Below are 14,047 nucleotides of genomic sequence, written 5' to 3'. Positions count from 1 at the left end.
GATTCTAGAGAAGGAGGATCCATTAAAGATACCTTTGGATGCACATAGGGCTTATCATTCAGGTAAGCTTGGTTCTAATGACCTGTATGCTATAGATGATGATGTCACAGTGCCTTGAATGGAAGATGGTGTGAAAGAAACCTTTATGGGAACATAGGGTACTTAACAAAGGTCAGTCGTTGGTGAAATTACAAGTGAACGGCCAAATACAGAGACCCCCTTACAAATACTGTTGTACTCTGCTTTTTTTTGAGGGTTCTTAAAACACAAGGATTCCAGATTTACTTAGCAGCGCTTGGAGATCGTCCACCAGTGTATTACTGAATGAACATTGTTACAAACCTTATCCCACTTGTTCTAGGAAGCAAATGTTTCACATCTGTACAACAGTGAAGACACAAGTTCTACGCCTACACCATACCTCCCAATTGTCCCGATTTTCGTGGGACAGTCCCTTTTTTTTGGGACTGTCCCACCCGTGGGACTTAGTGTCCGGCGGTGGGGGGAGGGGCAGTTGGGAGGCTCCTGTCAGTCACTGCTCTGCCTAGCAGCGGTGAATAGAGACAGAGGACTGGGGGCATGCCAGCAGCTCACAGAGCGCTGGCCATGTCCCCATAGTGATGGACAACAGGGGTGTAGCTCGCGATTGCAGCACATCTGGGAAGCCACCCACCCTTTTCTATAGGTCACGCTTCGCCGCGTCAGGGAGTCCCTCCATACCATCTCCTGCTTTTGGGAGGTATGCATACACAGTGCTCAATTTCACACAAAGATGCATCTTTGCCTAATGCAACTGCTCCTGTGTGCAACTCTAAATAAGGCCCATTATGTATCAGCTAGCAATCCATGCAGCCAAACAATTAAAGTTAAGGGAAGAAGAATTAATTACCTTAGAACTAATGTGCATAAAGATAAAAGTAGAATAAGAGTAACAGATCTACGCATGATTGAATCTGCAAAGCGATGTAATTAAATGAGTAATTCTTCACCAATAATGTGGTGAACTGCATGATTTGTATGTCATGTATTTGTAAAATAATGATGACCGCAAATAAACAAATCAATATAGTTTACTTATTCATAGATGACCTGGCCCCATTCTTGTCATTAGCTGGCAGTAGGCTCTATATACCTGCTGCACTGCACTACCTCTGTGAGTACATCTGCAGGAATGCCTGTTAGCTGCATTTGACACACAATATTGTGAGGTGGCAAAGACTGAGCTACAGCTGAGTGGTGAATCTAAAGGCAGTACCAAGCAGTATTTGTACACAACACATAATGGGAGACAAATTATTCCCAAGATAGGGGTTGCTCACGTTACATCCATCATGACTCATAAATGCGATGCATAGACAAGACTGTGGGCAGCACAAATAGAGAGGGGTGGTCAACAGGGGCGTATTAATGCCCACTTCTATGGGCAGCGGGCTAACCAATCCCCTCCACATACTACCTTTTGGCAACAAGCGGATCCCTACTCCTCCGCTGTGCCATCTTCCCAGTGATATTCAGGAAGATGTTACTTGCACACAAGAAAAACAAAGATACAGTGCAAGAGTCTTAGCCTTCACTGTGCATCGCCATCTTCCTGAAGACGTAACTGAGAAGATGGCACTGAAAGTATACTTGTGTTGGCAAGTGGGTCCCTCACTTGCCAACACAAGTATACTCTCAGTATAGGGTGTGCGGTGCAGGGCCCCTCTCGAAACAGAGGCCAGCTGTACCGCACACCATGCACCCATTTCAAACACGCCAATGGTGCTCGAGCACTTACACAGCTGGCTCCTATGGAATATACTACTGCAACACACCCAAGCAAACAGAGGTTACATATGTACAGCAAATGTTTCAGGTTAGACTATGGTAGCCTTACATAGTGCAAAAAGTTTAACAATGAGAATTAAAGCATGAAGAGGCTGGCCTGACGTATTTACAAGGCTTCATAGTTTTTGGTAGCTTCTTTTTCAAACTCTCTCACTGACCTTATGACTTTTTCATATTTAACGTAAAATAAAAAAATTAAAAAAAAGGCTAATATCAATACCATACAGAGTTTCATTTTGACACAATTCTATCAGACACAATTTCATTTTGACGCATAACAAAGAAATGTAAATTAAAGATACATTGAATGCTGTAATAGTGGAAAGGACACACTGAGACAGTAACAAACATAAACTGTCCCTCCATAAAAGCTTTTAAACCAAATCTGAAAATATGAGGCTTTTCAATAAAATCAATTAAATAATATAGCATAATACACATAAATCAAATACATTTTTTCAGCAGCGCAGCTTTGCAGTATTAAATGGACATTCGTTTTATTTATAAAAAAAATAAAATCAAAAAGAAGTATTTATATAAAATCACTGAAATCTTTGGTACCATAATTAAGGGCACCTCTGTTGAGTAACAAAAACTTTCTTAAATCACAAAATTACATACACATACTGTATCTTTGCCTCTCTACAGTAGACATATGGTGGCTCTGAGGCTTAGACTGTACTACGGACTTAATAATGGCTTCAAGTGGTTTTGGAATGCTTCATTTTTCCCCAGTGCACTCCTTCAGTATCCTAGCGAAGCCTTGCAATCTAATACTGAAATGTACAATTAAGATTCAAAACTTTAGTTGTGAGGAACTCAGCATTAAAATGGCCTGTACTTACACACACTGGAAACAGGTATTTTGGGTGGTATCCTATTAGCAGCGGTACTTTACAACTGCTAATAGGATCGCCAGGGGCTATCCTATCAGACCCGATGTCGGCATCCTTTTCCCCCCGATGCCGGCACTTATCGGGGATTATAATCCACGATAAGGGGCTGCCAGATCCGCAATAACACATGGGATTGGGAACATGTGTTTTCGTGCAATCGCTGGTCCAATTTCGTCTGATCAAAACGGCCTCTAATCGGATACTGTGGTAATTAACATCTGCTAAAATCACAATATCTGCTGTTTTGATCTGCCAAAATCGCACTGGGGCTAATAGGACACCGCCCTTTATAGGCTAAACCCATATATAGTCTACTAGAATTAGTAATGAGGCACAATATCCATCACTGTTCACAGATGTCATTAGTTCCTAGTGAACACATAGGATGAGTATTTATAAGTATTGGTGGATTATTGGTTTATCCAAGAATTTGGATGCCTCCACTGTACACTACTATATGTCGAGTTTGGGTCCACCTTAAATCAAATCAAGTGGGTTGAGTTTATCATGAGATTACCGGTGCCATCCCACAGTTGTCACTACAAACGCCAACATTCATTTTGTGAAATAAGCCCCGCCCCAATAATCTACATTTACTGCCAGTTTCTCCAAATCAGAAGTTCTCAGTGGTGTATATACTGTAAATGTCAGTAAAATTACGGACAAAAGGGTTTGTGTGTAATAACCTCCATGCTATAGAATCTATATCAAAATGATATTGTCTATTCCTTTCACAACATTCATTTGTTTTCTAATCTACAAAAATGTTTAGAAAAATTAAAAAATTTATAATACAAGAGCAATCAAAACGATGGGATCTACTGCATTAAATGAATCCACATGAAAACAAGTTTATAAATGTGAATGTAAACTAGGTGCCAAAAGTTCTTTAAACACCACCAATCACTTCGTAGCCTTGATCCAAAACCACAGACTCACTGTCATTCTTCCCAATCCGTGTGATTGGATTTTTAGGTCTTGTAAACACTAGTTAAACATTCTTGTCTTCTATACACAATACCGGCACTGTGAGCTTCTTACAGTAACTTTGTTTATAGCACCTTGCGACTAACAGGCCAACTGGTTACAGAAATCAAGCTTCAAGATTGTTTTTCTATGGTTTCCACCACCGTTGTATCATCCTTTAAAAAGAGCACAGCTCCAAAGGTATTGAATAAATATCTCCAGTGAGATGCTTTGTGGATTGCACTCCAATAAACATTATTGCTGTTCACAGGCTCCAGTTGTCAGTTTAAGTGCCCCTTTGTTATGTAAAAAATTCAGTGTTTTGAACTCCAGTGGCATCCGGTGCGGCCCAGCGTTTGAAAAATATTTATATTTCAGCTCATCGTAATAATGATATTTTACTAGGTTCCCAAACCTATCCTTGGGGAAAGGCCAAAATCCATACAGATGAATTTCATCACAAAACCGTGTTGCCAGCGTATACATCAGAAGGCCAGTGCTCGGTCTCTTGATTTGAACTTTGTTCGTTAACCAGTACCTGGCGAAAGAAGCATAGAAGAGATATTAGCATTGGTGTCAACATAAACTGATGGTAATATACAAGTAAATCCTTAGAAGGGAAAACTGTACTTTTCCAATAGCGTTTTTAAAAAAGTGTCTAATAACAAGTATAAAGTAGATGACAAAAATGTAGTGAAAAATATACTAGTATCAGAAAATGATAGAGAACGTACAAACTCCATGAGTGTCTTATGTGCCAGTATAGGAAATACAGTAGGCTTATGTGCAAAAATGTACATAATAAATGAATAAAAATGTTGTTAACTGTTTCTTATATACTGTAGCGCAGCAAATTCCATTGCGCTTTACAATTGTACACAGTCATAAAACAAAGGGCCTAATTCAGACCCTGTCGCAAGTGTGCAAATGAAGCGATTTTTTTCACATGTGCGCATGCTGGTACGCTCATGTGCAAGGTCCTAAACTGCGTTCTGAAGAGAAGGCAGTTTGGAAGCTTGCACGTGCGTGTACCTGGAGGGGCATGGGAACGCGGCATTTTGTGGGCATCAATGCTCCGTTTAAGGGGCAAAGTCCGAACAACGCAGGCGTGTCCGGACCATTGCTTGGAAGGGTTGCGGTGGCTGCATGATGTCACACACAGGCGCTGCGACTCAAAACATGGCGGGTAGCAGTCTGCCTTCGCAGCTAGGCTGCATAGGCAGAGGGCTACTCGGACCATGCAAAAGCATTGCCACAGTGCCAGACTTGCCCTGTGCTGGGCGTACCACTCGCATGTGTTTTTCCGCACATCTACTATCAGGTCTGAATTACCCCCAAAACTGGGTAATAACAAACAGTCATAGAGGTAGGAAGGCCTTGCCCACAAGTTTACAATCTATAGGAAAATAGGAATTTATACACAAGAGTAGGTGATATCTATTGCATAGTTGTCCACCAGATAGCAAAGGTTCTTGGTGGGCTGCATGATATCACATCACAGCAATGATGACCCAGGGTCAGAAGGAAGGGAAAGTGAAGTAAGAGAAAATATGTGGAGGATATGTGTTTTCAGGGAACGCTTGAAGGTTTGGAGACTAGGTGAGAGTCTTACTGTGCATGATAGGGCAATCCACAGAGTGGGTGCAGCCCAAAGAAAGTCCTGCAATCGTGCATGGGAGTGAGTAATGAGTGTGGATGAGAGACGTAGAGCTTGTGAAGAACGGAGAGATTGGGTTGGGAGATACTCTGATATAAGCAAAGAGATGTACAGTACATTGGTGTAATTTGGTTAATGGTCTTGTGTGTGAGTAAAAGTATTTTATATTGAATACGGTAGAATACAGGTAACCAATGGAAAGACTCAGAGTGGATCTGCAGCCGATGAACATCCAGCAAGGAAGATTCAGAATGGATTGTAGTGGTGAGAGTCTCTTTTTGGTAAGACCAGTAAGAAGACTATTGCAATAATAAATGCAGAAGATAATGAGAGCATGGATTAGAGTTTTTGCAGTGTCTTGTGTAAGTTATGGTTGTATTTTGGATATATTTTTTAGATGCATATAACATGATTTTGAGACAGATTGAATGTGGGGAACAAAGGACAGTCCTGAGTCAAGTATGACACCTAGGCAGCAAGCTTGTGGGGTAGGATTGATTGTTGAGTTCTCAACAGTGATAGATTTATCAGGCTGGTAACTAGTATTGGTATGTGAAAGATTAAGGAAGTAATAATCCAACCCCACCTCCTTTACATTTACCAGGCCTGGAGGTGTGTGAAGTGCAGACCACCATATGACAGTGCTGCGTCGGAGCCCATGTCTGATTGTGTGAGCCATGTTTCTATTATAACCAGCAGATTGAAGTTGTTAGATATGAAGAGTTCATGTATGGATGTTAATTTGTTACAAACAGAGCGTGCATTCCATAAGGCACATTTTAGTTATCTGGAGGGTGCAGGAAGACATGTGATGTTTATGAGGTAGGCTGGATTTCTATATTGCTGTGAATCAGGTAAATGTGAGTGGGGCAAGTGGTTGGGTCCCAGATTCTGTGAAATGTCACCAGCTACTAGAAGCAGGAGAGAGAGACAAATACAGTTGTTGGAGGTTTGTGAATGATTTTTATGGTGACCGGTTGAGGATTTTATTGTCAAAGTAGAAAGATAAGTAAAATAAGAGGGGAGTGAATAATTGAGGTGGCAATGTGTACAGAGGAGTGAGTTGCAGGTAGAATGAAGGATGTTATTGTTTTAGAGAAAAAAAACTATTGAGTGCAATGAAGAAAATCAATTTGTGGTACAAGTTGAGATAAAAGTTCAGTTGAGGGTGTCGTTCCAACAAGCGGTCGAGACCGACTTCCATCAACTCCGCCAAGATGTTGCCCAGTTGCGGGAGGAGCATGAGGACCAAGACAATAGGGCGAGGAGAAATAACCTGAGGATTCGGGGTATTCCTGAGGAGGTCGAGGCGGCCCACCTTGATCTTTACCTTAAGCGCCTCTTTGCCCACCTGTCACCTGACACCCCTGAAGAACATCTTCTCCTAGATCGAGCGCATCGAGCCCTGCGACCTCGCTATCAAGACCCCTCCCAGCCCAGGGATGTCATCCTCCGACTGCACTACTTCACTGCGAAAGAGGCCATTATGAGAGAAGCCCGACGGCTGGTATCTGTGACTTTCCAGAATACCCCCCTGCAGATCTTCCAGGACTTATCCCCGCTCACCCTGGACAAACGTAGAGACTTTAAACCCCTCACTTCCCTGCTCTCCCGTCATAATGTTAAATACCGCTGGGGTTTCCCTTTCCGTATCCTGGTTTGGCACCAAGGGAAGCTGCTCACGGCCAGGAACCTACCCGAGGCTCAAACGCTGCTCTCCAAGCTGGGTATCCACACCGCCGAACAGGATATTCCTACTCAACTCCTACCGCTGCGGACACAGCGGGACTCGCCTCAGCCCCCTCGATCTGAGTGGTTTACGGTCCCAGCTTCTGCGGCCTCCCCAGCTCCACCTCCAGTTCCCTGATGGACTTCTAGCTCTCTGATTTAATGCCTTCTCTTTATAATTGTGTCGACCTTTCCTGGTCGCACTCCCCTACCCGGGGAGCGGTTTCACTTTAGATCTCCCGCATCCTGATTTCCCGACCCCTTAGTTGATTCTCGACTGTTTTGTTGTTACCTATTGTTAAAATGTTACAATGTTGACATGATAATATGCTGAAAACTGATAATCTGTTTTTTCTCTGCCCACTGCTCCTCCCTTTCTTTCTGGAGCTGGCGCTCCATCTGTTCTTTGTCCCTGCTTTCTTTCCAGCTTTTTCCCTCAGGTCCCCCCAGGGGAGGTTTGCCTCCTACCCCTCGCTTTGTGGTTTGTGATCCATTATCTGGACCCCATGCCGCGCCCCCTTAGGGCTTTGAGCCCTCTTGCTGACCTAGGTGCCCTCCCGACACCTAGTATCCCTTCCCCCTGTCAGCACTACCGGTCCTGGCCCCTACTGCCGGATGACCAACTACCCTCCCTTCCCCCCCGGTTTCCTTTCCTTCCTCCCTCCTTTCTGAGCACGTTGTCTCTCGCTTTGTATCCTTCTTCTCTATCTCTCTTCCTTCCTTTACTTTCAGTGTTCTCCGCTCCTTCTATTCTGCCTACCTCTTTGTTGCTTGCCCATGGGTCTCCGGGTACTCTCCTTTAATGTGAAGGGCTTGAACAGCCCTCAAAAGAGAGGTAAGCTCTTTGCCTCCCTTAAACTCCATAAAGGCGACCTGGTCTTTCTCCAGGAGACTCACTTCCTACATAACTCCCACCCTACGCTGCAATGTAAACCATACCCTGATTCTTTCCAGGCCTGTGATCATTCGGCCAAGAAACGGGGGTCGCGATTTTATTTGCCCGCCACCTCACCTTTGAGCTTCTAGATTCCCATGCCGACAAGGATGGCCGGTTTCTTGTTTTAGTGGGGAAACTTAATAACAAACTCTGCACCCTAGCTAACGTCTATGCCCCTAACCAACGACAGGAACGATTCTTTGCAAAGCTAGATACTCTCCTTACTCGAGTCCGGCAAGGCGACCTCATACTTGCTGGGGACTTTAACGGTTTTAAATCCACAGACAGACTGCTCTCCCTCTCTCCCCACTGCTTCCCCGTCGGACTCCCTCTGCTCTAGATCCCTCCTCCGTCTCATGTGATCCCAGCTTCTCTATGATTCCTGGAGGATAAAAGACCCCTCTGCTCGTAACTATACCTTTTATTCTGCTCCTCATAATTCCTACTACCGCATTGATATGGTCCTGCTCAGCCACGATCTCGCCTTGAATCTCCACGCTGCCCATATTCACCCATTGATCTGGTCTGATCATGCCCCTATCTCTTGCGACGTCTCGGGTCTGATCTCACGCCCCCGTCCCATGACATGGCGTCTTAACGACTCCCTCCTTCACAACCCGGAGATACGTTCCCATCTTCGGGACAAGATTTCCGACTATTTTACCCTGAACGATTCCCCTTACATTTCTAGGTCCACTCTCTGGCTGGCACACAAGGCAGTTCTTTGTGGGCACATTATCAGCCTGGCCTCAAAAACCAAAAAGCAGTCCCTCACCCAGTTTTACAAACTCTCTATTAAACTCCACACACTGGAGACCCAGCATAAGGCGACCTCCGACCAGGCTGTCTTGTCTGAACTCCGTACTAAGGCCGAACTTGATCTCCTACTCTCCAGACGGGTGGCCAAACATCTTAAGTGGCTTCGCCAGTCTTTTTACGAGAAAGGAGACAAGGCAGACAAGATCCTAGCGGCACGACTCCGTTCCATAAGAGCCAAAACTAATATTATTTCTATCAGAAACTCTCTCAATCAGCTTGCTCATGACCCCACTGTCATCAGGGCTGCCTTCCAATCCTACTACGCTGACCTGTACAACCTTCCACCCCCCCCCCACCTGGTTCTTCCTCTCTGCCCCACTCTGACCTAGTCTTTCACTTTCTTTCAGCTTCTAACTTGCCTAGATTGCCTCAGGACGCCATGGACCATCTTAACAGTGAGATCTCGGTGGAAGAAATTACCCAGACTATACTCATGCAAAAAATTGGTAAATCCCCGGGCCCGGATGGGTTCACGGCTCTTTACTATAACAATTTTTCCGATCTTCTCTCCCCCCACCTTCAGTCCCTGTTTAATTGGATTGTCCATGGCGACCCCTTTCCTCCTGAGATGTTGGAGGCTAGAATTGTGGTGATCCCTAAGGAAGGCAAGGACACCCTTAACTGCGCTAGCTACCGCCCTATATCTCTGTTGAACTTGGACTTGAAAATCTTCGCTAAAATCCTAGCCAACCGCCTTAACCCGTATCTCCCTTCCCTTGTCCATTACGACCAGGTGGGGTTTATCCCGGGCCGTCAAGCGAGGGATAACACCAGACGTGCTATTGATCTTATACACATCTCGAACTCCAGGGGATCCCCCACTATCATGCTCTCCTTAGATGCTGAAAAGGCATTTGACCGGATCTCTTGGAGTTTTCTGAGAGCCGCCCTGGAGGCCTATGGCTTGTCTGGTGGCTTTCTCACTGGTGTCCTGGCACTATACTCCGCCCCCTCTGCCACAGTCTTAATCAATGGCGTCCCGTCTGCTCTGGTCAGCATTTCAAATGGTACACGTCAGGGATGCCCCCTCTCACCGCTAATATTTGCCCTCATTATTGAGCCCCTCGCTTCTCAAATTAGAGCTCATCCAGATATACACGGTATACAAGTAGGACGTATCGATCCTAAAATCTCCCTCTTCGCTGACGACATTCTACTTTCTCTGACCCAGCCCCTTATCTCACTCCCAAATTTATTTTCAGTCCTGCATTCTTACAGCCTTATATCAGGCTACAAGATCAACTATTCCAAATCCGAGGCTATGCTGCTTCATGTCCCTCACCGAGAGGCTGAGTCCCTTCGCGCCAACTTTAATTTTAAATGGCAGCCCACAAAGATTAAATATTTTGGGATTTATTTGACCTCCCGCTATGACTCTCTCTTCCGGGAAAACTTTCCACCCCTCCTCACCAACACACTCGCTGACCTGACATCCTGGAACAGTCTTTTCATTTCGTGGCTGGGCAGGATCATAGTGGTTAAAATGACCATAGTCCCCAAATGGCTTTACCTTTTCCAGACCCTCCCGGTGGCAGTCCCGGCTTCCTTTCTTCGCACTATCCAACGAGCCCTCGTGCGTTTTATCTGGAACCACAGACCCCCCCCCCCCCGCATCGCCGCCAACACCCTGAAACGGCCAACCTCCGCTGGCGGTAGAGGTCTTCCTGATATCAAACTCTACTATCTATCCTCCCACCTATCCCATATTGTCACCTTTTATGCTCCTCCGGGGTCTGTATCCTGGTTGGATATTGAGGCAGCCCTCGTTAGCCTCTCGGACCTGACCCCCTTATGGGGTCTGCCCTCTACCTCCCGACCCCCAACCTCCTCCCCACTATTAAATTTAACCTTAAAATTTGGGACTCCCTCTCCCAGAAGATGGGTCTTACCACTACCCCCTCGCCCTTGACCCCTATCTGGCAGAACCCTATGTTTCCTCCTGGATTTTCGATTACTAGATTCTGTACATGGATAACGCTGGGCTTCAAATTCCCGACTAATTTTGCTGATCGGGGTCAATGGCTGTCCCTACCTGACTTCCAACAGAAGACCCATTCGTACCCACTTAATCCCTCCCAATTTCTACAAATCCGCCACTTCCTAGGTTCTCTGCCCTCCTCCGCTTTGCTTCGTGTCCTCACCACCTTTGAAAGTTTATGCATTAACTCTCACCTCTCCAAAGGCTTAATCTCCCAACTTTACTCCCTTTTACTACATTCTTCCCTTCCCTCCTCCCGGCCCCACGAGCTCGCATGGGAACGTGATCTTGGACCTCCTCCAGAGAGTGAGGATTGGGAGGACGTGAGACTGGGGATTGCTAAATGCTCTATTGCTACTGCTTTTAAGGAGACGGCCTACAAAATTTACTACCGTTGGTACTACACTCCTGACAGACTTAAACTCTTTCTGTCTTCCTCCCTAGTTGCTGGAGGAACTGCGGATGTAGAGGCACTATGCTACACATATGGTGGACCTGCCCATCCATCGCTTCCTTTTGGAATCTAGTCCACTCCCTCCTTAATTCGCTATTGGATTCCCCCGTGCTGAAGGATCCCTGGATATTTTTGCTGTGTTACCCTCCCCCGATGCTTAATAAATTCTCCCAAAAACTGGCCACACATATTCTAATGGCGGCGAAGTCGCTGATAGCTCTTAACTGGAAGAACCCCTCTCCGCCCTCTCTCCCGTCTCTTAAAACCAAAATTTGGCATATTGCGTCAATGGAGAAGATTTATCTCCACGACCGGGGTCACATTTTTGAGCAGGTCTAAGCCCCCTGACTCGCTGCTGAACGTAGATCGCCATCCCCCCCCCCTTGCTCCTAGTTCATTCCGCAGACCCATGGGCATTGCCAACTGCTCCTCCTCCATGCCTCCCTCCTCTTCTTCTCTTTTCTCTCCTCTTCCTTCTCTCTTCCTTATCTTCTCTTGTCTCTCCCTTGACCTCCCTCTTTCTCCTGATCTCACTATTTCCAGGATATGTACTGTGATTGGATTATACTGTGGTTTCCCCCCCCCCCCCCCTCGCTGTTTATTTTAAATTGTGGTTTCTGCTGGACGTTGGATCTTATGACCACCTGTCCCATATGTCCATGTAATGTTTGTCTATCCTGTTTAACCCACGTACAAATAAAGAATAAAAAAAAAAAAAAAAAAGTTCAGTTGAGATAAAAGTTCAGTTCTTTAGCCTTGGAGCGTATAAAGAAGTTGCAATATTTAAATGTAAACATTCAAATAACTGTTAACCAGTGTTGTTCAGCTGTTAATTTACAAACACTAAGTATTGTGAACAATTTGCATATGTAAGCAAAAATTGATCAGACCAGCTAACCCTAGAATGTATCTAAATGTATGCTTGGCAAATTATTAAAGGCTACAGGTGAGGTAAATGTTTAGTTGGTGATAGGTGAAAAATGACACTGTATATGAGTATGCAAACACCAGGCCAGCATGCCTTCATTAACTATGCATGACTGAGAAAAATTGCAAACCCAGGTATTTACAGTCACAAGCAAATCTTGATACAGTATAACGACTGATTTTCTGACATAAAAATTGGTTGCATTCTGTTCTTCGACTGCATGAGGATGTCAGAGAGAAAGATATGTACATACGTTTAAATGGACAGATGAGTATGCATGAAGTTGAAAGGCATGTTGAAGGCCTGTTCCTTTGCTGCAAAGTTGATTGGATCTTTGTCTGTTTTCATGCTGGCACAAATACAGCCACTATGTAGGTCTTTTCATAATATTTCATAACCCTTTTAAACAACCCTCATAATACAACCCTGATCAGCCTAGCATCTCTCCTTAAGAATGATGTTAGTAAAATAAACCAATCTATCATATAGTCTTATAAGGTTACATTTTTCACGAAAACTGCTCCAAAAGCCCTTTAATACATTCAGGTGATACTAAAATAATGTGAAAAGCGTGTAAAAACACAATTTTTCACAGTATTTTAGTAAAAATATGGTTAATAATGTGCCTGTAGGGCACACGTTTCAATAAAAAGTTGAATGGCACAGTTGAGTCCCAAAGTCCATAGCGTGCCAAAGTGGCCTAACTGACGCAATTTGATGTGGACACATCTGCATATCACACATTAAAGAGGAAAAGAAAGTATTTGAGGGTTTCAGCATATTATATTATGCCATGTACCTGTCACAACTTCAACTGGACAAAAAAGTTGATATTCACAAAATAAACGCATATTCTATACCTGCTATAACCCTTGGGCAAATGTGATGTACACACAAAGACTCAGATGGCTCCTAACTGCCATGTTATGGGATGTGTTTCAAAAATGACAGTTAAGAGCTAATTGGTTGGTACTTTATCACCGTTGCATTTATCACTCTCCAAGGCTTGATAAATCTGGGCCATAATTTTGCGCATAAGTCGGATGGACTTTTAGACCAAATCCCAACTACAGTGCAATTTGGCTGCATGGTGGTACAGTGATTAGCATTGCTGCCCCACAGAGCTAAGATCAGGTGTTCGATTTTGTGTGAGTTTCCACTGTGTGCCCCCTCTGTTTCCTCCAACTGTCCAAAAAAGTACTAGTCATTGCAAAGTGGGTATGGTGGGGGGTTTCTGACGCGATTCACAGTACATTGCATCATTATAGCCCCTATATCTGCTATGTAATGTAGTGAATCGTCGCACTGCACAGCAGAGTCCAGGGCCATGATGATGTGAAACGCGTAGCCACAACACTGCACCTCCTTGAGGGTAGACCACAAATGTAGGCAATATGAGGTATGTGTGTGTATATGTGTGGTAGGATTTTCAGATTTGCGTTCTATAACTACATTATTAGTATAATCAGTCTCTATGGGCTGGATGCAATTAGCTGCGGAAACCCATAGCTTCCGCCGTAAGATACTGCAGATTTCTGTTTGAACCTCGCTCAGACTTGCATAGAAATCCACGGTAAGTGCAGACTGTGGGCTTATCACGGGCTTCAACTGAATTGCCCCGGCCACTACATAAGCCAGTGACTAATTAACTCGGCAAATTGAATCCGGCCCCAAGTGGTTAATTTTTCAAATGTACCACGTTTTCCTATCCTGTTGTCTCCTGCGAAAAACCCTTATTTTTCATCTAAAATACATAGGGTCTGCAAAAAGCCATGGATCTATGTATTTCCCCGGCATTTAGCTTTTAGGTGCACTTATTGGGGATTTGGTTTCGCCTGCGGCAGGCAAACCTATCCC

The 14,047-nt window shown here is 44.5% G+C and overlaps 1 protein-coding gene across 1 annotated transcript in view; it reads right to left on the bottom strand.

The window, feature by feature from the left end:
* Nucleotides 1-293: 293 nt before the first annotated feature.
* The window catches only part of ST8SIA4 (ST8 alpha-N-acetyl-neuraminide alpha-2,8-sialyltransferase 4), a 321,204-nt gene continuing 307,450 nt past the window's right edge, over nt 294-14,047 (bottom strand). The window contains exon 5 of the mRNA XM_063964071.1: nt 294-4,227. Coding sequence (XP_063820141.1) covers nt 3,945-4,227 — 283 coding nt within the window. The 3' untranslated portion in view covers nt 294-3,944. The remainder of the gene's footprint in view (nt 4,228-14,047) is intronic.

The sequence above is a fragment of the Pseudophryne corroboree genome, chromosome 1, assembly GCF_028390025.1.
Source record: "Pseudophryne corroboree isolate aPseCor3 chromosome 1, aPseCor3.hap2, whole genome shotgun sequence".
Lineage (NCBI taxonomy): Eukaryota > Metazoa > Chordata > Amphibia > Anura > Myobatrachidae > Pseudophryne > Pseudophryne corroboree.
Note: the sequence above shows the minus strand (reverse complement) of the source record. Positions and strands in the feature narration are given on the sequence as shown.